Source organism: Podarcis tiliguerta (assembly GCF_965153285.1).
Source record: "Podarcis tiliguerta genome assembly, chromosome: 10".
Lineage (NCBI taxonomy): Eukaryota > Metazoa > Chordata > Lepidosauria > Squamata > Lacertidae > Podarcis > Podarcis tiliguerta.
Window position 1 is genome coordinate 18,837,310 of NC_139543.1, and position 26,825 is coordinate 18,864,134.

The 26,825-nt window shown below is 42.6% G+C and overlaps 1 protein-coding gene across 7 annotated transcripts in view; it reads left to right on the forward strand.

Moving 5' to 3' along the window:
- Window positions 1-26,825, forward strand: part of CADPS2 (calcium dependent secretion activator 2) — a 343,854-nt gene that overhangs the window by 199,798 nt on the left and 117,231 nt on the right. For all 7 annotated transcript variants that reach the window (XM_083399351.1, XM_083399353.1, XM_083399352.1 and 4 more), the window contains exons 9-12: window positions 10,298-10,364; window positions 16,578-16,686; window positions 16,954-17,154; window positions 22,056-22,192. In XM_083399351.1, coding sequence (XP_083255477.1) covers window positions 10,298-10,364; window positions 16,578-16,686; window positions 16,954-17,154; window positions 22,056-22,192 — 514 coding nt within the window. The remainder of the gene's footprint in view (window positions 1-10,297; window positions 10,365-16,577; window positions 16,687-16,953; window positions 17,155-22,055; window positions 22,193-26,825) is intronic.

The following is a 26,825-nucleotide window of genomic DNA, read 5'->3' on the forward strand; positions in this document are numbered from 1 at the left end:
ACGGTTTTGAATTTATCAGTCACCTTTCTACTGTGTTTTTATGTCAGTGGCAGCCCAGTGGAGGGGAACTGCGTACTGCTTAATCTAGCAGGGTTTTCCAAACTTAGGTCTCAAGCTGCTTTTCCCCATCATCCCTGACCCACTGGTCCTGCTAGCTAAGGATGATGGGAATTGTAAACCAAAAAGAGCTTGAGACCCAAGTTTGGGAAACCCTGTAATCAAGGTTAATGCAAGCCGCTGTGTGTGTCCCATTAAAAGGTAAAGGGACCCCTGACCTTTAGGTCCAGTTGTGGCTGACTCTGGGGTTGCGGCTCTCATCTCGCTTTATTGGCCGAGGGAGCTGGCGTACATGTGACCAGAATGACTAAGCCACTTCTGGTGCAACCAGAGCAGTGCACAGAAACACCATTTACCTTCCCACCAGAGCAGTACCTAATTATCTACTTGCACTTTGACATGCTTTCGAACTGCTAGGTTGGCAGGAGCAGGGACCCAGCAATGGGAGCTCACCCCGTCACAGGGATTTGAACCGCCGACCTTCTGATCGGCAAGTCCTAGGCTCTGTCGTTTAACCCACAGCGCCACCTGCACCCCGTGTGTCCCATTACCCACGGCATAAATTCCTTCCCCAACCTGATGCTTGCCAGATGTTTTGAACTATAGTTTGTTTCATCCCTGATCATTGTCCTTGCTGACTGGAGCTGATGGGATTTGGGGCAGCAGCAGGCTGAGGAACAGAGCAAATCAAGGCATTCATATTGTCTTAAGAACAATATGTTCGGGTTTTGGGACAAGTGGGTTGTTTTCAAGTGGAATTTACGGTTTTGATGAATATGTACCGCTGTCAAAGGAGGTTAGCTGTGGGTGCCATTCAGGCTTCCCCTGTACTCTTGGAAATACAATGTGATTACTCGTGTGTTGGATCTGTGTACCTATGAAGCTGAGGTCGCTTCTCCTTCATTGGGGTGTGATAATTAATTTGCAAGGCCCTCCATTAACCTCCCAGTGTAGCTTTGCTATTAAACAACTAATAAGTGTGTTGACTTGAAACTTTCTTGTTTCCTTGATGAGTTCCAAACCTTTGGCAGTGTTTTAAAATATTTTTGTTAAATTAATTTCTTTGGCAGCTTTTGTTTAAAAAGAAGAAGAAGAAGAAGAAATGTGATTATGAGTGATTACAAAAATAATTACAAGATACCGCAAATAGCTTGGTTCATAAATTATGGGGTATATGCTAAATTGTTTCATGGCTGTAGCCGTGGAACAGGTTGAGAACCAGTAAGGTGCAGTGGTTGTAATTTTGGTCTAAGAGTGCAGAGATGTCACCATGAAGTTCAGGGAGTGAGCTGGGCTGGACCATACATACTCTCTCAGCTGATGTGAGGACAATGTTTGGACTCTTGGGCACACCATGTAAGTTTTAAGAACTGGCTTTAATTCTTGCATTGCAGGGGGTTAGACCAGATGACCAACTCTGCAGCTCTATAATTCCATGAAAATGCTGTATTTTACATAGTTGCAACCCACCCTGGAACCTCAGGGTGAAAAGCTGGTAATAAATTAAAATGATGGTGGTGACAATGATAAGAACTGCTGCTCCATGTTTCTTGAAGGAAAGGCTAGATTTCAAATTTACCCAGATGAATAAAAATAGCCATGTATACTTCAGTTCATTATTATTATTATTATTATTATTATTATTATTATTATTATTATTTACAGTGGTACCGTGGGTTTCAAACACCTCGGGTTACAAACATTTCGGGTTACAAACTCCATTAACCCGGAAGTAGTACCCCAGGTTAAGAACTTTACCTCAGGATGAGAACAGAAATCACGTAGGTTAAGAACAGTTTCAAGTTAAGAATGGAAACACAGTTCTCCAGCCCAAGCAGTGCTTATGAAAATACATATGTTGGTGAAAATGGGATCCAGAAATGCATTATGTTAGAAGAAACATGCCTACAAAACGTATATATTTTTAAGGAGAAATTTGCAGTCAAATGCCACTGAATTTTCATAAGGACTTTTTTAAAAAAATTACTAGCTGATATGGAAATCTGGAGAACTTAATAAGATTGGAAAGGTGAGAAACTGAAATGGACATGTTTTCCCTTTCCTAATAGTGCATAAGAGAAATTATCACTGGAGAAAGATGGTTTTGGCTTTCTTATAGTAGTACATGTGTACAGCATATCCACAATTGCATGCTAGTTACTGGGGAACTGCAGGCTGAAGAAGCCCTCTAACCTTCTGCCCCACTCCCCTTTTAATCCAAGGGAACTGATCCTGTGATCTGTCGTACTGGGTGACAATCGTCTCTTCTCCTGGCACTGGAGCTCAACCCTAGTCCTGCAATTTTACAATTCTGCGCTATTGAGTGTCCCTGCAAAAAGGCTGTGTTACGAAAGGCTACCAGGAGTCAATTATCTGTCTTGCATGTAACTTTCAAAATAATAGACGTGTGGACCTCCTGACTGAACATTTCTGGAGAGCATGCGCTGATTTTGCTTTTTTGCGTGTTGGTGAAGGTGGATGGTCAGAATAAAAATATGCAAATGAAAAAAGAGGCACGGCATATTATCTAATAGAACAGTTATGTGCCTAAAGGTTAATTTTTTTATTTTTTATTTATACCCTACCCATCTAACATGGTTTCCACTTTTGTTCCACTTTTGAAAGGAACCATTTCAGAGTCTGTTGTTTTGTTCCTTCCCCATTTTTGTTTCTTTTTCTTCATTCCTTTAAAAAAAAAAATAATTGGGGAGGGTGGCTTGACTTTTAGGTTAATTTATCTGAATCGGCGAAGAATTGATGCTTTTGAATTATGGTGCTGGAGGGGAGACTCTTGAGAGTCCCATGGACTGCAAGAAGATCAAACCTATCCATTCTGAAGGAAATCAGCCCTGAGTGCTCACTGGAAGGACAGATCCTGAAGCTGAGGCTCCAATACTTTGGCCACCCCATGAGAAGAGAAGACTCCCTGGAAAAGACCCTGATGTTGGGAAAGATGGAGGGCACAAGGAGAAGGGGACGACAGAGGATGAAATTGGTTGGACAGTGTTCTCGAAGCTACTAGCATGAGTTTGACCAAACTGCAGGAGGCAGTGGAAGACAGGAGTGCCTGGCGAGCTCTGGTCCATGGAGTCATGAAGAGTTGGACACGACTAAACGACTAAACAACAACAACATCATCTGAAGTATTTATCTCTATTTCTATGCAAGCATATATTAAGAATAATGTTTAAATGCAGGTGTTTTTTAAAGGAATCTATTTGCATTCTTTCTTTTTCTTGGATTGGATTTCGAATGATTATTTAGGCTGCAATCCTGTGTTCAAGTCCCATTTAACTGAATTTACTTACTTTTGAGTAGGACATGAATAGGATTGCTCTGATAGAACAGCCAGTAGGATCTGCTTTGGGACTTTTTTCAGAGATTATCAAAGGGTTCCTGCATAATTTCTGATTTTGTAAGCATTCATTCAGAGAAGTGACCACTAATTATCTAAGAAAAATGTGGCATAAATAATATGATTTTGTTTTCTCTTTAGGATTTTTTTTTTAACTTAAAGGTATTGAATCCCCTAGTTTACAGAAAGTGGTCTGCAAAGATAATTTAATAGATTCATTTATTTTCATTTATGGCCCACGTTTATTCCATCATAAAATGCAAGGCAGTTTAGCTGGGGTTCACAGGTGGTTTTCAGGCACTGAAAAAGCCTTGACCTACTTCATTTCAACAAGGTAGAGCACCGTGCTCTATGCAGCTACAGTAAGTAAAGAATAAGAGTGGAGTGTTTCTGAAGATGTAACTCCCACCGTGGCAGTGGTCCAGCAAACATTTTGGAAGCCTGGTGGGCAGCTTTTCTTGGCTTATGGGGGGGGGGGGCGACGACCCTCTAGCTTCACCTTTTCTTTTTTTAAAGAAACCCCCCTTTTTAAAAAATAATAATAATATTATTATTTATACCCCGCCCATCTGGCTGAGTTTCCCCAGCCACTCTGGGCGGCTCCCAATCGAGTTTTAAAAACAATACAGCATTAAATATTAAAAACTTCCCTAAACAGGGCTGCCTTTTAGTAAGGCTGCAGAGAACCTAGACAACATATATACCTGCTGTTTTTAGGTTATAAAAACCTACCTACCTACTGTTTGAGGGTGATATATTTGTTGCGTAAGCACTCTGTGTTTGACAGGCAAACTTTCCTGACTTGCAGTGACTGCCAGCGTAATGCTTATATTTGTTTCAGTTGTCTTTATCAGTGAGATGTAGAATGTCCTTCACTTTTCTTTAGTCAGAAAAATTGGAAGTTCCAGCAGGCCTGTATTGTTCAGAAACTGAACTGATGAATCTCTGTTGCTTTACATTTGTGGCAACGGCCAATATCTTGAGCCTCCATCATTATGCCTGTATTAATGGGCAAAATATGCAGGAAGGAGTAGAAGTAAAGTGGGGGAGGGAGGAAATCAAAGAAATATCTGGGATTGAAATGCCAGTTTTCCTATTCATGATATAAGCATCTTGTTCATTGGAAGTAAATAGAAATGTTCTCCATTATTGTTTAGCTTTCTTGACACTCAAGATATTTGTACTTAGCAAACATAATTGCAACAGCTGTTTGGGCTGATTCTTCCCCCCATTTCCCCCCTTTCCACCTATTTGTTGTGAAGATGTATTTAGTCCTCTTTCTCAAGAGCACAGAAAAGTACTAAAATCAATCTGGAAATGTTTGCTGCTACGCTTCTGATGACCCAGGCCATATTGTCGCCTTGAGTCTGTTGTCTCTCTCATCCTCAATGGAAGGCAAAAAAGAGGGGGGGGGGGCTTAATCTTGTAGGGTTAAATAAAAGAAGGAATGTGGTACAAGGAAAGATTCCTTTTATGCTAGGCAACAACACTGAACATGTCGTGATGACTGAAAGTGCCTGTGGGCATTTGGTCCCTATTGGTTCTCACATTGAATGCAATGATGCCCACAGATAGCCTGTATTGTTGTCAGTTAAATGGGATCATGAGTGTCTGAAAGGTGTTTGAGAATGAACTGAAAATCATTTTCACAAGTGGATGATTACTTCTGCCACATGTTAACCGAACTCTATCAGAATGGCCCAGATTTTGAGACTGCATTAATTGCTCTTTCAACCTTGACTGAGGTTTCTTTTTAAGAAAGCCCTTTGCCGGACTAAACAGCTATGTGTATTGATTTTTTTCCCCTCCTTCTTCCCCTTGTTGTATTTTCCCCTATTGTGATAAATAAAACCTTATAGAAAGCAGAGAAGTTGTATTCAGGATGCATATGGAATTGTTCCATTCCTTAGAATAGAAAACAAAACAAAACAACCAAACAAGGAGAAAACAATCTCTCCGAAAGTCATAAAGCCAGCCATCTCACGTGAATGAATTGTTCCAGTATTCCCTAGACAAATTATTCATTCTAGCCATTAGTAATGAGGACATTGTCATCAACATGTAGAACGGTGAAAACTCCCAGCTTGGTTTTAATGCATAAACTTTTCTCTCTGTACATATTTGACATACTGGCAGATAATAGAAACTATCATTGCTGTGTATTTTGATTTTTTTTTTGTTCCTTTTAGAACTTAATTTCAGGTGGCAGGGGAAGAATATTTTCCACATGCTGTATTAACAATTTTGATTATTGTGTTTAACACAAAGCACTGTTTTCTTGTTGTGGAAGTCAGCACATCTGAGGGGGCAATTGTATAAGGATAGTCACTTGGACTATCCTTATAGATTAGGCTGCAGTCCTATGTTTTGCATTTCCTTGCCCAAGGGCAGAGAGGAGGATCCAACCCCGTAAGACCATAGCCCAGTGACAGAGCAACTGTTCCATATATACAGTAAATCCCAGATTCAACCGCCAGCATCTACAAATGGTGTGGAAAATACTCCTGAAAACCTGGAGATCTGCTGTCAGCCAGTGTAGACATTATTGAGCTCAGTGGACCAGTGGTCTGACTCTGTATACTGCAGCTTCCTATTTACCTAGAAGGCTCTTCCCTCCAACCATGGAAACCTCAGCCCTTGCCTTTTTGATATCGGAGCTCCAATATCAGTAGAAGTAGAAAGGAGGTGCATTGGAAATCGTGCATCCCAAAGATCTAGAGGAGTGATGGGGAATTTCTGATACCCAAACCAGTCTTGGTGCATCGGGGGTCCATTGTGTCCTGTCCATCAGCTGACACCTCTGACAGTTCAATCCTCTGGGGACTGAGGCACCCACTCATGAAGGCGGGGTGGGGCTGAGTCCTGCTCACTTTGGCTCCATACACCTGGGAACAAGGTGCATAGCCAAAGCAGTGTGGGGCTATTTGAAAGCCCTTTTGCAAACACCCTCACCCTGCTTTATAAACCTCCGATTTTAGCATGGCATTTCCTGGCTGTTTAAGCTTTTGCCTTTCCACTTCAGTTCTGGGCAATGTGAGTAGGGGGTTATTTAATTTCCCCTTTTGCATTGTTGTAACCAATAAGGAAGCATGGGAAGAGGCAAGGCTTTTCCTGAAACCTGGTGAAGAATTCCGGAATTGGGGAAGCGTACTGACCAAGCCTGCAATCTTATAACATACTTGAATTCAATGGGACTTACTTCAGAGTAGGCATGTTTGTGATTACACTGTAAATCGATGCGGATTTCAGGAGGATTTGTGGATTTAGAAATGCGTGCAAACATTTTGGGGAGCTTGTAGTCAAAGTTTGACGAGCTTAAATGGATCGTAGACAACAGGGGGTGTTGCAGGCCTTGAAAGAACATGTGGAGGGGGTTGCAAGCTGCAAAATCTAGCTTCGTTGCTAGCTCCCACACCCTCCATTATAGCCTAACAACTGCCACCTCCACACAATCCCCAACATCTCCATATTCAACAAACGGAAGGCGTTCTGCATGTATACAGATGTACTGGGTAAAGAGCAGCCATTTTGTATTGTTTGCTTTAAAATACAGGGCGGTGCACATAATGTTGCATGCAGTGGTGTGTTCCTCTATACCTTCCCTGCAGGAAAAGGTTACGGCATTTTCAACCTTTTTGAAAATGGAGGAGGGGGAAGTGGGAGAGCAGCCAGCAGAGACCTCCTTGGAGAGTCTGAGAGATCCTCCTTCTCCAAGAACTCGTCGATCACTTCGCATTCAAGAGCAGAGAATGCAGAGCAATGTGGCTCCTGGGACTTCCTGTAGGCTGTCAGGATGTTGTTGGGGACGGAAGAGGAGGGACTCAGTTTAGGCAATGCCTCCCTTGTGTGGAGACATGGGTTCTTTGTCTTACACTCAGATGACTGAATAAAGCCCTCTAGTTCTCTAACTAGACTAAGTCCACCACATATGATAGAAAGTGCCTGGGCACCTTTCTTTGGAATTCCTCCATATCCGAACTCCTGTGAACCCTCTGCCGGCTCTGCAGGGATATTTCAATTGGCGTAGTTGGCAGGATATTTCAGGGCAGTCGCCTTGTGAAGCTGAACTGCAGAAGATGCAAGACAGGTAACAGGAGGAACCTTTTCCCATGATGCATATTTGCTACCATGAGCTAGTTGCCAGCTCAGGCAACTAGCTTTGGAATGGGCTTCAATAAATCAGTGAAGTACAAGGCTGTCACTGGAAGTTATATTTCTTCCTATCCGAGAAGGTGTGCCTCAGAGGACTCATATCATGTGTATGAGAGGAATATTGTGGTTATGTCTCACTTGTGAGCTTCCTAACACCATTTGGTTGAGCACTGGGGGAAGATGGAATACTGAACTAAGATAGATTTTTTTATCCAGTCCAAAAGGTCTTTACTTACATTCTTTTCTTTTTTTAAAAATAAATTTTATTTTCAGTTTACAAATACACAGCTTCCAATCACATACTCCCAATTCAAATACATATCAGACTTCCCTTCCCCCCATTTTGTGGTCTCTTCTCTTACTTAAATTTTTAACACTGTCTTTTCCACTTTACTCCATTTTTGAATTATTCTACAATTAAGCTTAATAATTCTTTTAACTTCTTGATTTAATTTAGCCCTACTAATGTACTTAATTGCACAAATGATTTTTCAAATATTCCACAAATGTTCCCCACTCCTTGATAATCCCCCCCCCCTGGTTTCTTACCACACCCATTAATTTTGCCATTTCGGCATAATCCATCAATTTCATCAGCCACTCTTTCTTAGTTGGAACAGCATCTTCTTTCCTCCTCTGGGCAAATACCATTCTGGCTGCAGTTGTAGCATACATAAACCAATTTCTAAGGGCCTTCGGAATTGCTGTGTTCACTATCCCTAAAAGAAACGCTTTGATTTTTTTACTAAAAGTTATTTTAAACATTTTCTTCAATTCATTGCAAATCATTTCCCAGAAAGTGTTGGTTCTCTTACAGGACCACCACATGTGGTAGAAAGTGCCTTCTTTTTCTTTACATTTCCAACACAGATTTGATTTTGATTTATACATTTTTGCAAGTCTGCTAGGAGATAAATATCATCTATATATCATTTTCATATATTTTTCTTTCAATGTATAACATGCTGTGAATTTCAAATCTACAATTCATAGTTTCTCCCATGCAGCCATTTCAATATTGTGACCAGTATCTCTTGCCCAGTGGATCATCACAGATTTCACCTGCTCCTTTGCCAGAGCTCTTCCCTAGCATATGCCCAGGAAAGTGTTTTGAGTTGTGATAAGGAAAAAGCTCTTCTGCATTCTGCTCAGCATGCGTTTCCTTTCACCGCAAACATCTCAATAATGCTAATATAAGGAATAAAGGGCAGGTTTTCAGAGCAAATGGTCTTCCGGGCAGGATATAGCTCTTTTGCCGCTTCCTTTTTTTGAAAGCCAGCAAAATCCTGCCATTCATCTTGAGTAGCAAGAGTATGAGACTTTCTGACCCAGCTGAGACATTAAGGTAGTTCAGTAATAATCCTATTTGCATTGGGTCTGCTTTGCGTACGGGAATGGTCATGTCATTATACCATTGTAAACACTGCAGCCTGAGTGTGTGTGTTTGGAATATTGGCCTGCACCCAGACACACTTTCTTCTGTGCAAGCGTGAATGAAGAGAATGAATCACGGCACGCAATTTGTATTTCTGTAGGTGATTTATTCTTCGAAGGGTCTGAGTGCAAAGAGGTGGCAGCCTTTTAGGGGTGTAAGAAAGTAGAGAATCTACCTGGAACATACTCTCCTCTCTCCATGCCTCTTTAGATGGAAAAACTTGGCGTACATCTTACGTCAAGCTTAACACAACACAAGCTTCTTTTTGAATGACAATACAGGATCTTTTTCAAAAACAAGCAGGGTTGCTTTGCGTTTAATATTTACAGGAAGGTTCTTAAGACTGGGGTGGGGCACAGCTAACCTGTGGCCTCCAGATGTTGCTGTACTCCCCAGGGAATTATTATTTTTTTGGTCTTTGAAGCATTTTATCAGCGTAGACTTTCTTATCAAACTGCTGTTTTCCCTTGTGTAATTAACTACATCTTGACATACAAAATGTTACAAATACATCGAGTGTTCTTCTAGTGTTTAGAAGAGGCACCATCATGAGTAAAATTTTGATGGAGAATAGAAACCTACTGTTATAATAAACAGCAGATGAATTGCAGAAAACTAGAGTCGGCAATGCAGACAAACAGCCTGTACAGTGGTACCTCGGGTTACAGAGGCTTCAGGCTACAGACGCTTCAGGTTACAGACTCCGCTAACCCAGAAATAGTACCTCGGGTTAAGAACTTTGCTTCAGGATGAGAACAGAAATTGCGCAGCGGCAGCAGGAGGCCCCATTAGCTAAAGTGGTACCTCAGGTTATGAACAGTTTCAGGTTAAGAACAGACCTCCAGAACGAATTAAGTTCTTAACCCAAGGTACCACTGTAGTTTGGCACGCGGAGGTCTGCTTCACATAGTAGGATTTTAACCAATGTCCTGAAGGCTGACCACACTGAGGTCACAGTGGTGAGCCAAGAACTCACCAGTTTAAAATTTGCCTCACCAATAAACTTAACAAGGTAATGTTCAGCAAATCTCAACCCCATGGGAGACAATACTGACTTGCTTTACAAGATTGTTGAAAAGATGAGTAATATAATATCTGTATCATACTTGAGTTGAAAATAGAATTGTAAGCATATCACGCAGAAAATTACACAGGAATTTTAAGGGCAAGTGGATAGAGGGTAAAACAAAAATCTAGTGCTTAAGTCAAAAGGAGCTCAAATAGTGTTCTTAATATGCCATTGAGAGTCATTTTAGTGTAACATTTTAAATTATGATATATATTTTTTTACTTGGCAGGTATTTGTATGCACTTGGGCAGAAGGTTTGGAAAAGGTGGAAAAAGCGCTACTTCGTTCTTGTACAGGTTTGTAATGTTTGTTACCTGTTCAATATGGATAGTAGTATTGCCAAGAACATTGGTGGAGCAATAAAACTTCACTGTATGTAACAGCTCCAGTGTTGAAGCTGCATGTGTGTTGGTTTTTAGTTTTGCAGTTGAGAAATGTGAAATTTAGCCCATAGAACTGCTTCTGATTTCTTAAAACCTGGTTTCGCCAAAACCTTTGGCATTTACATCACTTTTTCAAGTGGCCCCAGGATCATGTATGCAAGGGGTATACAATATCAAGCCCTTCAGATGTCAGGGACTACAGATCCCATAATCCCTGTCCATTGGCTGTTCTGACAAGGGCTGATGGGAGATGTAGTCCAAAACACCTGGAGGGCACCACATTTGCTACCTTGAAGCATTTGTGGTTTGGATCATGGATTTCTATTAGAGCCTGCCTACTGCATCTTCCCAAATCAGTCCTAAGAGAGCAATTCCACAATTAGTTATAGGCACATGGTACACTGAGAGCAGAACCCAATAAAGTCTCCAATAGGCCCAGCCAGGGTCATTTTCTGTGGGCCATTGCAGGAGTTTTCAAACTGTTGGCCATGTGAACCAGTTTAGGTAATGCATTCATTGACTCATTGCATACAAAAATAGTTATAATGCAAGTAGTTATCAAAGAAGTGTACAGGTTGCTCAGCTGGCATTTTACAAGAGGAGTCCCATACATGAATTTTGGGCACACAGGGTGGAATAGGCACCAACAATCCACATTCAGCCTCAAATTTATAGGGTTTTGTTGTAGGGACGTGAAGGTCATGCAGTTAAACCAGCTCCAACATTTAATAAGTGAGGCCCAGGAAGAACAATCAGAGTGACTTGCAAAGGAGGTGGTGGGCAGGACCCTAATACAGCCTGCTAGAGGTGTGGTGCTGGTTCTCCTTTGCAAGCTGGTGGATGCAAGCTCTGGGGTGGCTACAGCCACTTTGCCAGATCTCATGGTTGTGGCACCAGGGCTCCTCCAGAATGTCTTTACCCTACAGGGAAATGGGCCTGGTCATTGTATACTGGAGCTCTGAGGGCACAGCTCTGGGGCTCCCTAGGACCCCTTGCCCTTTGGGTTTATGGGCTATGTCAAGAAAGGAGCCCTAGTGCAGGTGTGGGGTACCTGTGTTGCTCCAGATGTGCTCAAACTCTTAACCCCCACCTGCCCCAGAACAGCTGAATGGTCAGGGATGATGAAATTGGGAGTCCAACAATATCTGGAGGACCACAAGCCAGTGTGGTGTAGTGGTTAAGAGCGATAGACTCGTAATCTGGGGAACCGGGTTCGCGTCTCCACTCCTCTATATGCAGCTGCTGGGTAACCTTGGACTAGTCACACTTCTCTGAAGTCTCTCAGCCCCACTCACCTCACAGAGTGTTTGTTGTGGGGGAGGAAGGAAAAGGAGAATATTAGCCGCTTTGAGACTCCTTCGGGTAGAGATAAAGCAAGATATCAAATCCAAACTACTACTACTCCTCCTCCACTTCTTCTTCTTCTCCTCCTCCTCCTCCTCCTCCTCCAGAGTCCAACAGGGCTTCTCCGGAGCTCTCAGGATACGGAGCAGGGCTTTTTCAGAGTCCCTTGCCCAGTGCCCACAATAAATTTGGGGTTAAAGGAAGGGAAGGGTAGTTTTGTGCCCCTCCTCTTTGACATGAGGCAGAACATTCTCTCTGCTTGTTCTCAGCCTCAGGTTTGTGTGGAGAAGGATTAAAAAAAAGAGCAGTATGTGCGTGTCGGAAGATTTACAGGCAGTAACCTCCATATTGAGCCATTATGAGTGTGGCTTTGTTTTCAGTACATGAGAAAAACTTCGCAGGAAGATGCAATGCTTGGTTGTCTAAAGACACTGGTGTTCAATTACTGCAGCAGACTGTAGGGCTCTGTTCATTGATATAAGCTTATACAGGCCACTTGCAGCTCTATTGACAGTATAGGTAAAGCACACAGTGGCGAGGGATGAGCATTGTGATATTATTGATCCTTCATTGATACGCTTAGCAATTGCCTCACAACTTCTGTTGGGGCTGGTGCATTTCAATATTGTGCAGGTTGTTTCTTTTTTCATACCCGCTCAAATTTAGCGCCACGGTGTTCGAGAAAGCTGTTGTTTGAATTCATTTGCTGTAATTTTGGCCGTTGGGACGTCTGAAGTCTCCCTTGCCCACGAATATTTACTTGGTTATCTCAGTTACGTGAGCTGCCCTGCAGTTTCTGACAGACACAGATCAATAGAATTATGCCTAAGGACTGTAGCATTTATGCATGCTTAGTTTAGCTTATCCCAAGTTATTCATCAGCGGACGTTCTAAATCAGTATCTCATACTGGTCTTTGCCTCAGATAAGATGTGATCATGAGTCTCCTTCCACTTACTAGTTGCTAAAATCAATATATTATCCTCGCCCCTCCCAGCATGCCATGTGATACTTCTTGTGAATGTCTAACACAACTAAAATAATTTGCAAGGACTTTCTCTCTCTTTTTACATTGTCAAGCATGGACACCAGCCCCCAAATATTTTTGAGGTAGGGACCAGGCCCCGCAACATCCAAAAAGCGCAGAAGCAAAGTGTGGAGCCAAGCACAGCATGGCTCCAGTGATCTGCTACTCTTCCTGCTATGGAAGGAAATAATAATAATAATAATAATAATAATAATAATAATAATAATAATAATAATAAATCATTTATACCCCACCCACCTGGCTGGGCCTCCCCAGCCACTTTGGGCAGCTCCCAACAGAATATTAAAAACATGATAAAACATCAAACATTAAAAACTTTCCTAAACAGGGCTGCCTTCAGATGTTTCCTAAAAGTCAGATAGTTGTTTATATCCTTGACATCTGCTGGGAGCGCGTTCCAAAGGGTGGGCTCCACTATTGAGAAGGCCCTCTGCCTGGTTCCCTGTCACCTCACTTCTCACAGGGAGGGAACCACCAGAAGGTCCTCGGAGCTGTACCTCAGTGTCCGGGCTGAACGATGGGGGTGGAGATGCTCCTTCAGGTATACGGGGCCGAGGTGGTTGAAGCAGCCTCCCACCGGTGGTGGCGTCAGGAGGAATTGCCCACCGTTGAAGCTGCACAGCTGCAGCATTCAGCTCCTCCCCGCCTCCTCTTGACAGACTGCACAGGACATCAATGTCACATCGCCATCACAAGCCGGTGCCTCCGCCCACAACACAAATTCCAGTTGCTACAAGTGGGTCCTAGAACAAAACCTTCCAATATTTCCCCAGCCCCCCTGGCAGGAAGGATCTTGTTTAGGGTGCTAGCCAGCCAACCCATGCTTCCCTCCAAAATACGTTAAGCAGTTTGGGGCTGAAGTTGATTGACTACACCCACCCACCCACACCAATAATCTAGCTTTCGGTTTTGTTTTGAACCGTGTTCCTTCTGCTTTCTGATTCTGAGGTTGTCTCTGGAAAGGACCATCTTGTCCCCATGAAAGATCTGCCCTTGCATCTCCACATGCCCCCTCACTCACTCAGCTGCTCATCCTGCTTTCCTCCACCTGCAGTCTGATCTGAAGTGCGCAAGTCTGTTCCACCACTTCATTCTGCTGCATGAATAGGGCAGATGCAGAAGGACTCCAGGAAACAATACAAAGTGATGGGCATTTTGTTTCTGCTTTCATATCTTTTGCACTGCTGACACTCAGGAGTTGTACAAAATTGGAACATTTTTTATTTCACCTCTGTGCAGCAGCATTTATCAAGAGGTTGATGAACTGTTGGGCTGCATAGTGAATAACACCATTAAGGGAACTAAGAAAAGCAACGTGCATCTGGTAGCACCACACTGTTGAATTAGCTCAGCAACCTCTTGCCTGATAGTGACAATCACTTTCCATTTTACGTCTCCTACCTGGCAGATGATGCAACTGCTGGTTTTCTCAGCAAATACACAAGACTGGAGGCCCCATAATTTCCTCGTTGCATTTCCTGATTGTTGGGAAAATGCACAAAGTCAATCTGTATGTTCAGGAGGCATGTTTTGCCCTGGCATATCTGTAATGGAGCACATGCTTTGTATGGATAAGATTCCAGGTTCAACTCCTGGCATGCCCACCTAAAGGACTTCTCTCCTGCTTGGCAGCTTCATACGTAGTGGAAAGCAGCACAATTTAGAAAGGGTTTATGGGTGGGGGTGCATGGAATGGTGACCTCAGCTGCAACTCAGCATTTGTCATGGACTGGTTGGACGCAGAGGAGTGGTGGGAGGAACCAGCTGAGGAACCACGCAGGGAAGAAGTTTCAGAGCCTGGGAACTGGTGGTGGGACAACAATGAGTGGTCAGAGGGAGAAGGCCAGGAAGAGGAGGTGTTGGAAGCTGAAGAGCTATCAGGGCTTAGTGAGCTGGGGGAGTCTGTGGCTGAGAGAAGTCAAGAATCAGAGGGCGAAGCTGAATCAGGTGAGTGAGGTCAAGAGATGAGTCAGGCTGGTGAAGAGTCTTAGGTGTTTTCCCCTTTTGCTGAGACAAGCTCTCCTCTCCCAGAACCAGAAGAGGGGTGAAAAGGGCGAAGGAGAGGTTGGATGCATGAAGGCACTGTCTCCAGGAAAAGCCCTGGAGAGGAGAGGACTTAGACTGCTGTGAGTAGGTGGGGACTTTCAGTCTTAGCAGCTGATTTTCACAAAGTAATACCACCAGGAATTCATGAGGCCTGACACTCAGCCACGTCTGTGGAGATCGCCTTTTTGCTAATGAAGAGTTAACTCCAACTTTGCGCTGTGTGATTACTGTCACTCCTGTGACATGATCGTTTTCCAAAGTTGCTGTTCTGTAGATGGTGGTAGTTGTAGTTCTTTCCACACTTATTTTTCTTAGCTTTTCACAGAGGAACACCCTTTTTCTCTCAGCCTCAGCCCACCCTCTCCCGTTTATAGCTAATGGTGATAAGTCACTTGCTTGCCATACCTGGCAAATAAAAATCCTCTCTCAGTTAACCCCCACCCCACCAGATAAAATGAGAAGTCCATCTCCCCAAAGACAAGAAACAGTTATACGGCACATGTTAGCAGAAAGAGGAGGACAACACGGCTGACCATCTCATAGATCAGAGTGGCCCAATTTTTGTCATTTTAAAAAATGGGTATTTCTTTAAATATTACTTTGGCTCATTCAAAATTCAACCTTTTCATTTATAAAATTAAATCAATTTGATATCACTACAATCTTAATATTGCAAAGAGATCGGTAGCATTATCTATTATCCCCAGTGCCAAAATGCATTTGTCATTGAAAGACTAAACCGTAGCTTTGCTCTGATGCGTTGAGTCCATTTCAGGCTGTCTGTGTGAAAGTAATAGGACATCTTCATGATAGCCATCTTCAAATATTTCAAGGGCTGTCATATGGAGGATGGAGAAAGCTTGTTTTCTTCTGCTACGGGGGCTAGGACCCAAGCCAATGGATTCCAGTTGCAGGAAGGGAGTTTCCAACTAAATGTCGAGGGGGGGGGGAGAACCTTTCTGACACTAAGATCTGTTTGACAGTGGAACAGACTCCCACGAGAGGTGGTGGACTCTCCTTCCTTGGAGGTTTTTAAGCAGAGGTTGGATGGCCATCTGTCATGGAGGCTTTGGTTGAGATGCCTGCATTGCAGGGGTTGGACTGAAAGACTCTTGGGGTCCCTTCCAACTCTACAATTGGAAGAGTCTATTGCTTCTCTGGAGGGACCCGGGTGGCGCTGTGGGTAAAAGCCTCAGCGCCTAGGACTTGCCGATCGAAAGGTCGGCGGTTCGAATCCCCGCGGCGGGGTGCGCTCCCGTCGCTCGGTCCCAGCGCCTGCCAACCTAGCAGTTCGAAAGCACCTCCGGATGCAAGTAGATAAATAGGGACTGCTTACCAGCTGGAAGGTAAACGGCGTTCCGTGTGCTGCGCTGGCTCGCCAGATGCAGCTTGTCACGCTGGCCACGTGACCCGGAAGTGTCTGCGGACAGCGCTGGCTCCCAGCCTCTAGAGTGAGATGAGCTCACAACCCTAGAGTCTGGCAAGACTGGCCCGTACGGGCAGGGGTACCTTTACCTTTTACCTATTGCTTCTCAGCTATGTGGGAAGTGATTTGTAACTAGATAAGCAGTGGGTAGCTTATCTGCAACACACCAAGGAGTTGGTTGCTGTATCTTACCAGTCTTCTGCAAGTTGCAGTACAATACGACGTAATGAACTGCATCCAATCCAACTTCTTTTTAAACCCAGGTTAGCCAGTACACATTTGCAATGTGCAGCTACAGAGAGAAGAAATCTGAGCCCCAGGAGTTAATGCAGCTCGAAGGATACACTGTGGACTATACAGCGCCTCATGCAGGTATTTTGCTGTGTGATGCTTGTTCGTTATTTATGCAACTGTTATTGCAAATGATCTCATGTAGCTAAACAAAAATTCTTCAATTGCAAAGTAAAACTAGCTAAGGGTCACAGAAAGAGGGGCTGTCAGGAGAAACTTTCTGTAAAGCCCCTAAGTAGCAAATATTTGTGGCATTCTGTGGCCTGGTTCCTTTTCATGTTCCAACCTTGATCATATTGGAATGAAAGTCATATTGGAATGGGAGACTATGACTGATTGATTTTGCAGGTCTCCAGGGTGGTCAGATGTTCTTTAATGCAGTCAAAGAAGGCGACACGGTGATATTTGCCAGTGACGACGAGCAAGATAGAATCCTCTGGGTTCAGGCAATGTATAGAGCAACAGGTCAGTCCTATAAGCCGATTCCTGCAAGCCAAGCCCAGAAGATGAACCCAAAAGGAAGCAACATGCAGGCAGATGTGTTGCAGAGTAAGTTTGTTTTGTTTTTGTTTTTGACTTTTAGGACTTCATTACTGTCATTAATCAGTATCGGAACTTGATTTTTCCCGACAGCTTGTGTCATGAAATGCCTGATTGCTGCTCATTACCACGCTTGCGCTACCTTTGAAAATGTACAGCTGATACTTTTAGAGTTCGAATGCAGATTTCCATGGAAACGGTATTTCCTTAAATAAATAAAAAAAAGTGTTGTGGTGAGGGTTGTGGTTGGGTTTTTTTCCCAGTGGTTCTATATTGTAATGCATATTTTTGATCTGGGACTTTGCATTGCTCAGCAGCTGTGCAACATCTGCACAAAGGCAGTGGCTGAAGCGATGGCAAAAAGCCCCCTAGCCAGAACTGCATCTGAGGATGATTGAGGGTCTGGAAACTAAGCCTTATAGGAGTGTTTGAGGGAATGGAGTATGTTTAGCCTGGTAAAGAGGCGACTGAGAGGAGATAATGTCATCTAAAGGGCTGTCATGTGGAGCTTGTTTTCTCCTGCTCTGGAGGCTAGGACCCGAACCAATGGATTCAAGTTGCAAGGAAGGAAATTCTGATTCAACACCAGGAAGAACTTTCTGATAGTAAGAGCTGTTCAGCAGTGGAACCAGGCTCCCTCGGAAGTTGATGGGCTGTCCTTCCTTGGAGGTTTTTAAGCAGAAGTTGGATGGCCACCTGTCATGGATGCTTTAGTTGAGATTGCAGAGGGTTGGACTAGATGATCCTTGGCTCCCCTTCCAACTCTACAGTTCTATGATTGCAAATAAGCCTTTTGCCAGGGAGAGAACCAGAGAGGAAAGCAAGAGCTGCCATTTCATCCACAACAGCACCCTTGTCCTAGTGTCCATCTGAGATGACCTCCTTTCTTTTGGGGATTGTAATGGTGACAATAAATTTGAAATGGAAAAGCAATGCTCCTTGGGATTGGATGATAGGTGTCAAGAGTGCGTGCAGGAGCCAGGCCCTGTGACTAGTAAGTCTTTGCAGAACTGGGGCTTTCCTAAGTTTGTTCTGAAGAGGCAAGGTGTGGCCACACAGGTGAGGCCGATTGGTAACTCACAGCACCTGGTGGCCAGAGCCAGGAAGGGATATAAGGTCAGCATTTCCCTTTGTCTCTTTGCCACAGCAACACGTTTCCTGCCTTGCTGCGTTTGGCTCCTTTGCTCCTTGCTCTCTTGACTTTGTGACTCCTTGCTTCTTGATCCTTGGACCCTTGGCTTCTTGACTCCCGGCTCTCTGACCCTCGGACTCTTGGCTTCCTGACTCCTGGCTTCTGGACTCCCATTCCTGCTCCCACCCCGCTATCTTGCCCCCAGTCCTGACATCCCCAGCCAGGACTTTGACCGCCCGTGAACCAGAACCATGACAATAGGCCTCTTTCTCCATTAACCCACATCCTACACACATGATACAGCCGGTGGAAAAGACAGGAGATATGTTTGTGATGGGACCCTTGTCATGTCCCATGTCAGGGACTGGGCAGAGGAGGAATAGTGGAGACCGTCTCCCCCTCCTAAACTTTCCAGAGAAGAGGAAGACAGTATAGATTTACAACAGTGGCTTGAGGAGGTCACGGCTCAGATGTAGATGAAGAGCAACGTTGGGAAATAATGGGAGAGGAGGAGGAGGAGGAGGAGGAGGAGGAGGCAGAGCCAGAGCAGCTGGCTGACAGACCCTTTTCTCCCAGAACCCGGCAAGCATTGAAAGTAAGGGCTCGTAGGCAAATGGCCCTCAGCAGCCACCGTAAGGTGGGTGGTGCTGTTGATGATTGAGAAGAGAAGGGGGTGGCAATGCCATTACTCCAAGTGGCTGCTTTTCTAAGCCTCTCTGTGTGAATATTGAATGAAAGACATTGGTAAGAGCTTCCTTGTCTGTCTATTCCTGGCAGCCTACCGTGGAGGGATCGGATTCCCTGATGTCTGGCAGTCCTTGACAAATATCCCCTTCTGCTTCCATTCCCTTATGTAGCGAGCCATAGAGATCAGGACCAAAGGGGCTCTGTATAGTGACATTGTTAAGATTCTGCAGGTTTAGCATAAAAGGGTTTTGATCCTGGCTGTGGTCTTCTGGGATAAAATTATGGGAAGAGTCATTCACACCCGGGAGTGCAGTACAGTAGCCAAACGCCTGGTATTGCAAGGACCAATGGTATCACTTAGCAGTTATTGACCTCCAGGATCCCTGTCAGTGGTTGATATCTCATAAAGTTACCTCCTACGCTTACTCATCTTTCAGTCCAAGCTGCTACTTCATGGTTTATTACAAGGGATGGTAGAGCAGGCATAGGCAAACTCGGCCAGTGGTCAGGGGTGATAGGAACTGTAGTCTCAAAACATCTGGAGGGCCAAGTTTGCCTGTGGTAGAGTCAAGCAGACAGCCCCTCTCACTCTTGCTGGTTTTCCATTGTTAAGAGTGTCAGCAGCTGATGGGATTATTTTGGTGGGTGATCCTCTGCTCCATTTCCATCACCAAGACCACTGAGAGAAATAAAAAGTGGGTTATTAAAAAAATAGTCTGTTATCTATCATAAAAACATTCAGACACCATGCAAGTTATGGCTTTTGTTGAACAATGCCCATTGCGAGCCCTGACTGTGGATTGGGTGCTTTTTCTTCTCCTTAGGAAATGATTCCTATTATATTTATTCTTGCTATATTTATTCAGCTTAACCTCATTTTATCGTATTAGTCATAGGCTGCCACAACAACGTGGAATCAATTTCGGTTGATGTAACTGCATTACATATGCAGGGGACCATATTAACAAGGAGTTGATACCTTCATTGTGCTGCATCAATACATTTCCAAAAAGATACATAAACTAATTTTCATTTTTCTGTTTTTGAAAGACTATATAATGAAAAGAATGGTATTGAAAGACCAAGGCTACGAATGCTTTGGAAATTTCTGTCTTGAGCTCTTATGCATGAGAAACAAAAGACAAAACCATCCTTTTCTGAGCCATCGGGTAATAGTTGCTTAATTTTATGCAATGAACAATACTAAGAATTGTAAAAATAAAATAAAAATCCTTCTTAGTATTGTTTGAAAATGAGGACAGTTTTAGTAACAAGCTGTTCAAAATGTTTCATTAATGCCATGTGATTTCAGGAAATAAAACGCCATGCAATTTAAGACCAATTCCCATTTTGTTTTTGTGTTTTTTTATTATCTATTGTTGGTTAAGGCATGTAAATTATATACAAAGTGAACTCTGTTTGCCCTTGAACTAGTGGTGATCCCTTTGGGGTGTAATCTACCTTTCACTTATCTGTACGTTCATGTTATGACTTCAATGGGATTTAACTGTGCACAGGATTGCAGCTTAAAGGGTGTTTAATCATTCATGGTGTTGCTTCGTAAACGCTGGAAAAATATACTACTGTTTCTGCAGATGATCATCTCGTACCTTAAATCATCAGTGTACTGTCACACTGTTTATTTGCTACATCCACCTTGGTGAAATCTGTCACATGGATGTGACTCTTGCTTTGACAATACAGAGCCAGTGATATGAATTAGTTTGTGCATCTTTTCGGGACGTGATGCTGCAGAACCTTCAGCTTGAATTAAATAATTCTTCCATCTGCAAATACAGCTGAAAGTTGGACTTGACATGGATCAATATGATCTGGGGCTAAATTTCTAAATGTGACTGATTATGTTAGCATCATGCCCACAGATCAATATGGAGTTTTATTATGAACCCAACTCTATAATTGGGTTTAATCAATAAACTTTTGTCTCCTTTTCTATAGAAATTTTAGGTTTGTACTATGCAGTTTTGTCAAAAGTACATTTAGGATGCATCTTTTCCAGTAACGAACATAAAAAGACCCATATTTGAAATTAAACGAACAAAGAGGGAGCGGAGACCTTATTGTAAGGGTTAAGTCAATTTTTGAGTTGATAGCAAACTATTCACCCCCAATGTTGTCTATGGAATCCAAGTGAGCTAATGTGCTAATGCATAACTAGTCCTTTTGGTCACTGTAAGGCTTTTTCCGTCCATACTTGGTGGACAACTCGCATTCAGGATTTTGACAAAACATACCATTAATGAATGCAATCACCAGAGCTTGTCTTTTGACAAACCCGCGGGGTTCAAAGGCGTTGAAAGACGCAATCTGTGAGCAACAATAAGTCCGGATCTCTGGTTGAAATGCCATTTAAGATGGTACGTTGTCTATAATTTACACACACAAAAATTGCTCCCTGTTTTGTTACTCAATCCTGGAAGGTTGAAGGCACTCTTTCCCATTACTGCATTATATTTGTTTCATTAAAAGCCGCATGTAAAGAGGAAAAGGCTGGAAATGACCTCGTTCAAGCCTGCGTGTTCATTTCTGCTCCAGTTTGCCATTTGAGAAATGGCCTTGAAGCCATGTTTGCTTGCTACTTTGGTCTTTGATGAGCATCTTTGTAATGCCCATAAGCTGAGACCTCCTCAAAACTTTATAGAGTGAGTGTTGTTGTTTTTTTAATGTACAAGGTCTGTGCTCCTCAGTCTTGCACTTACTACCTTGTGAAAACAGGCACTCCAGAAAGAAAGTCTGTTGTTCCAATATTTTGCAAGCTTTCTAGAAGTAGTTAGAGTAGACATTCTTTCTGAAAAATATCAGAATGGATTGTTCAGTCTGTCTCAGTCTATGTAGGGGCAATGTTTGTAATATACGAAAAGGGGACTGTCTGTGCCTGTTTATGCATTGCTATGTTTAAACCGTTGCTGTTTGCTTAGATTTTATTGTGATAGGTATTTATCCAGGAGGGGTATGGCGAGGCATGAAAGAGCAGATGAAACTTGAATGAGGCTGTTATTGAATTAAATTTAAAGCCTGTCTTAAAGCAGAATAATCTACATCCATACATTCATTCTCCTCCCTTGATCAGATGCAGATCGCGCTCAGAAACATGGCATGGATGAGTTTATTTCTGCTAATCCTTGCAAGTTTGACCATGCTGCTCTCTTTAGAGTACTTCAGAGTAAGACCTTGGATCACCGATTGAATGATTCCTATTCTTGTTTGGTGAGTAAAAAGGCTGGAATAAAAGAAGTGGGGGGGGGGAGAGAAAAAGTGAGAAATAGTTGTTGCAAAGTGGTCTTTTCTTCCAGACTCATTTAATAACTGTGCGTGAGGTTGGGATAAAGGATTTCAATCGATTGGCTTCAAATTTGAAAATTATACACTTGAAGACGACTGCTGTGCCACTCAATAGAGAAGAGAATAGACTCAAACTGACTCTGAACCGTGGTTTATCAGCTCCTCTAGGGAGGGCTGAATAAAAACAGAAGGCTTTAATAAATATGGAACCCTCTGTGGTAGGATTTGCTAACACCTGTACAGGCATTTTAAGGTACAAATCTAGCTCGCCAGATGTCAAGCATTATGTCATCTATCTTGTAATTCTCTCCTCTTTCATGGGCTGGGAAGGAAAAAGAAATCCAAAGAATAGAATCAAAACCACAGGGGGAGAAAGGCAAATAGATTTATTGTGCTTGTATTCAGCTGAGTCAAGGTTAGCTTTGTAGGCTTAAATCCTGGATAAATTACTTACCACTCTAGGGGTATTCTGTAATTTCAATTTTTTTTTTCACTTTCAAAAGAAAGCATAGAGTATTTGAGAAGTGGAGGCTGCAATCGCAAGGATGCATAATCACGAAAAATTAAACAACATTCATGTTCTATCCTTCCTTATCTACTGATCAATCTTTGCCTTGGCTGACTGGCCTGCTTTGCTTACACAACAAGAATGATCCCACTTATGGGGAAAGTGGAGGTTAGGAGTAACTTGAAAAATGCCTTCTCAGTTGCACATAAACTAATGCGACACGAGGTCTAGTTCATTAACTGAAGTGTAAAATCTGCTGTGGGGATTTTTTATTCTCATTATATCTTGGTAGTTCTTGATTCCAAGATGTAATTTTATACCAAAGAACCCAAGCTCATGCTGGTCATCGCCTATCCTGGCTCCCTGGCAAAAATGCCACTATGATGTACATGTTTTCTGATGGCGCTGTGGGTTAAACCACAGAGCCTAGGACTTGCCGATCAGAAGGTTGGTGGTTCAAATCTCTGCGACGGGGTGAGCTCCAGTTGCTCGGTCCCTGCTCCTGCCAACCCAGCAGTTCGAAAGCACGTCAAAGTGCAAGTAGATAAATAGGTACCGCTGCGGCGGGAAGGTAAACGGCATTTCCGTGCGCTGCTCTGGTTTGCCGGCTTAGTCATGCTGGCCACATGACCCGGAAGATATACGCCGGCTCCCTCAGCCAATAAAGCGAGATGAGCGCCGCAACCTCAGAGTCGGTCACGACTGGACCTAATGATCAGGGGTTCCTTTACCTTTACTTTCTGATACAGACACCATATTTGGAGAGTTCATGTTCAACATTTTTAGATATCCCTTAAATTAAAACATATTAGGTGTGAGAATGTTACTTGCCCCAAAACGGAAAGAAGCAGAACTCCCTGCAAAGGAAGATTGGATACAAAAACTTACTGAATAAGCAGAAATGGTGAAACTTGTAGGAAGAATGAGAAATCAAGTTAACTATTCTTTTAAATAGAAGAATGGAAATGGTTTATTGAATATTTACAGATAAATTATAAACAGATAAAAACATTGTCAGGATTGTTGCAGTTTTGTAAGAGTATATATTTAAAGAAGATGAATAAATGAGCAAATTAATTTGGATATGCAGAAGATATTAAAAACAAATTTAAGGAACTGCAGAAACAGGGGGGAAGGAAGTCAAGTTTTGAAATGTCAGAACGATTGTAAAATTAGTGAAATGTATAAACTTGAAAAGTATAAATAAACAAAATATCAAAAATAATAAAAATAAATAAAACATATTAGATGACAACCTGGAAACTATTCCCTGAATGAGCAAAGTCATGGAAGTGTGCAGACATGGAGTTTATGGGCTGTTCTGCAGAATGTGAAGTCTCTAGATGCCTCTCATTATCTCCAGCTAGTCTTCTTTCTCTGCTCTGTCAAATTAGTAAGTTGCTCACTGGTTACTATTTTTATTAATATTTTATTAAGAGAATTTCATTTATTAAAAGACAGAGGGAGGGGGAGGGAGGAAAGAAAAAGTGAGTGAGAATGAAAAAGAAAGAAAAAAACCATACTGTTACATTACCATACATTAATATATAGATGTGCAGATTCTTATTATCCTAATAGGCATGCACTTGTCAGTAACCTAATATGTTCTGCGTAAAGTCATTCAGAGTATCATTGCATTTATCCAAAGAAAGACTGTGGGTGGTAATTCCTCACCTCTGAAAATGAGGTTCTTAAGTTGTGGTGATCCACCAGGGCTTGAGAGGCTAAAATTATCTACAACTAAACTACAGTGGTACCTCTGGTTATGTACTTAATTTGTTCTGGAGGTCCGTTCTTAACCTGAAAACGTTCTCAACCACTTTAGCTAATGGGGCCTCCTGCTGCGGCCGCTAGATTTCTGTTCTCATCCTGAAGCAAAGTTTTTAACCAGAGGTAATATTGCTGGGTTAGCGGAATCTGTAAACTGAAGCGTATGTAACCTGAAGCATATGTAACCCGAGGTACCACTGTACCACTGAATCTGCATTGGCCCACCTAAATGCTGTCAGCCCTCAAGTTAAATTTTAATACATGATCTCAGCTGGCCTTAAGAGAAGAACATAGCTAGCAATTCTGAATGAAATTCAATGGAACAGGCTCCTGTGATCTTTGATCTCTAATATCAAGTGTGTAAGGGACGCGGGTGGCGCTCTGGGTTAAACCACAGAGCCTAGGACTTGCCGATCAGAAGGTCGGCAGTTCAAATCCCCACAAAGGGGCGAGCTCCCGTTGCTCGCTCCCAGCTCCTGCCAACCTAGCAGTTCGAAAGCACATCAAAGTGCAAGTAGATAAATAGGTACCGCTCTGGCGGGAAGGTAAACGGCGTTTCCGTGCGCTGCTCTGGTTCGCCAGAAGTGGCTTAGTCATGCTGGCCACATGACCCGGAAGCTGTACGCCAGCTCCCTTGGCCAATAAAGCGAGATGAGTGCCGCAACCCCAGAGTCGGTCACGACTGGACCTAATGGTCAGGGGTCCCTTTGCCTTTACCTATCAAGTGTGTAGCATATGGAATCCTCAGAACAAACATTCAGACCTATTTCAGTCATAGGCCAGAGCTTTCTTGACAAACATTTTCTTACATTCCTTTCCACAGCTTCTGGGTTGTTCTGAACTCAGTCACAACACCACACTTTTTTCCTTCTTCTGTGAGAATAGTGGGTTCTATTATTAAAGGCTCCCTTAGGAACTTTACACATACATCAACTTTAGAAAAAGATAAATAAATTAATGATACCGTTGCTTCTGTCAGTCTGCAGATGCTGAAAATTTACTTTTAATCGCCCAACTTTTGCATTTCAGTAAATTAAATGAAAGTAGCGACACTTGCCACAAAACAAAACCAAGCTAATATGAAACAATTAGATTTAAACATAACCTGTGATTTAAACGATTAGCGATACTGAAATTCCTTTATTCCAGTAAACAGTAGGAAGCTTCTAAGCAATTATAAAATAAAAGTGATTATCACAATATGAACTTGATAACTTTAAAAACTCCTACCTTTCTGTTGTGCAAGTAGAGCTTGAGTGTGAGAAAAAACTCCTTGGGGATTTTGTGAAGAAATGAGTAACCACTCCTTAGTTGTTTCTGCTTATGACTCCATTTCTGTTCCTCAGAATAAGTAAATTTTTAGTATTATCTATTCACTCTCAACAGCCAAGCTTTGCTTATATTATTTCTATGGTGAGCATGTCCAAGGGCATCCATCTTTCGAAGTGTTTAGACAGAAAAGTGTCACCTAGCCAAGGAGGAACTAACTTTCAACTCTGTCAAATTAAACATATTCAGTCTGAAAATCGCTCACCAAAATTAGGGCAGAAGATACACTGTCCGCAGATGTGTATCCCCTCTCTGCTGTGTCCTAACTTATGCAATGATCCAGCAGTCTCTTACTATGGGATGTTTCCACCCACACTTGAAAACGTACTTTACCCCAGCATTTCTCTTACCATTAATACCAGTTACTGGTTAACATGATTGATATTTTATTTTGATATTGTTCTTTTATCTGAACCACATTGGTCTTTCTTTTCAAAGTGAAAGGTAGTATGTAGGTTCTTTTTTTAAAGACGTACTCATTATTTTTCACACTTTGGTTTGGAAATCAGACAACACCCTACATTGCCAAAGTTCCCTTTACTGGGAAAAAAAGTTTGTGTACCGTAATAACTTTAAGATGGGTATCAATGTTAGTCGCAGTAAAAACAGCCGAGACTCTTCACACCTTTAATGATTAACACGTTTATTATGGCATCAAGTCCTTCATAGACATCTGATGCTCTGGTCCACGAAAGCTTATGTTGTAATAATTGTATAAGATGCTACAAGATAATCTGATGTTTTTACTTAAGCCAGTTATCTTTTGAAGCCACCTCCATCTCTAATAACAATTTCAGACAAAATGTCTAAAAACCTCTCACCCAAACACTGCCATGTTTGATTTCTTTCTATGTCTGTCTTGTGCGGTCCGATGGCTTAGTGAGCACCATCCCTAATTCTAGCACGTGTGTCAGTGATCTTTCTGATGTACTCCTGGATTCCCTTCTTAAC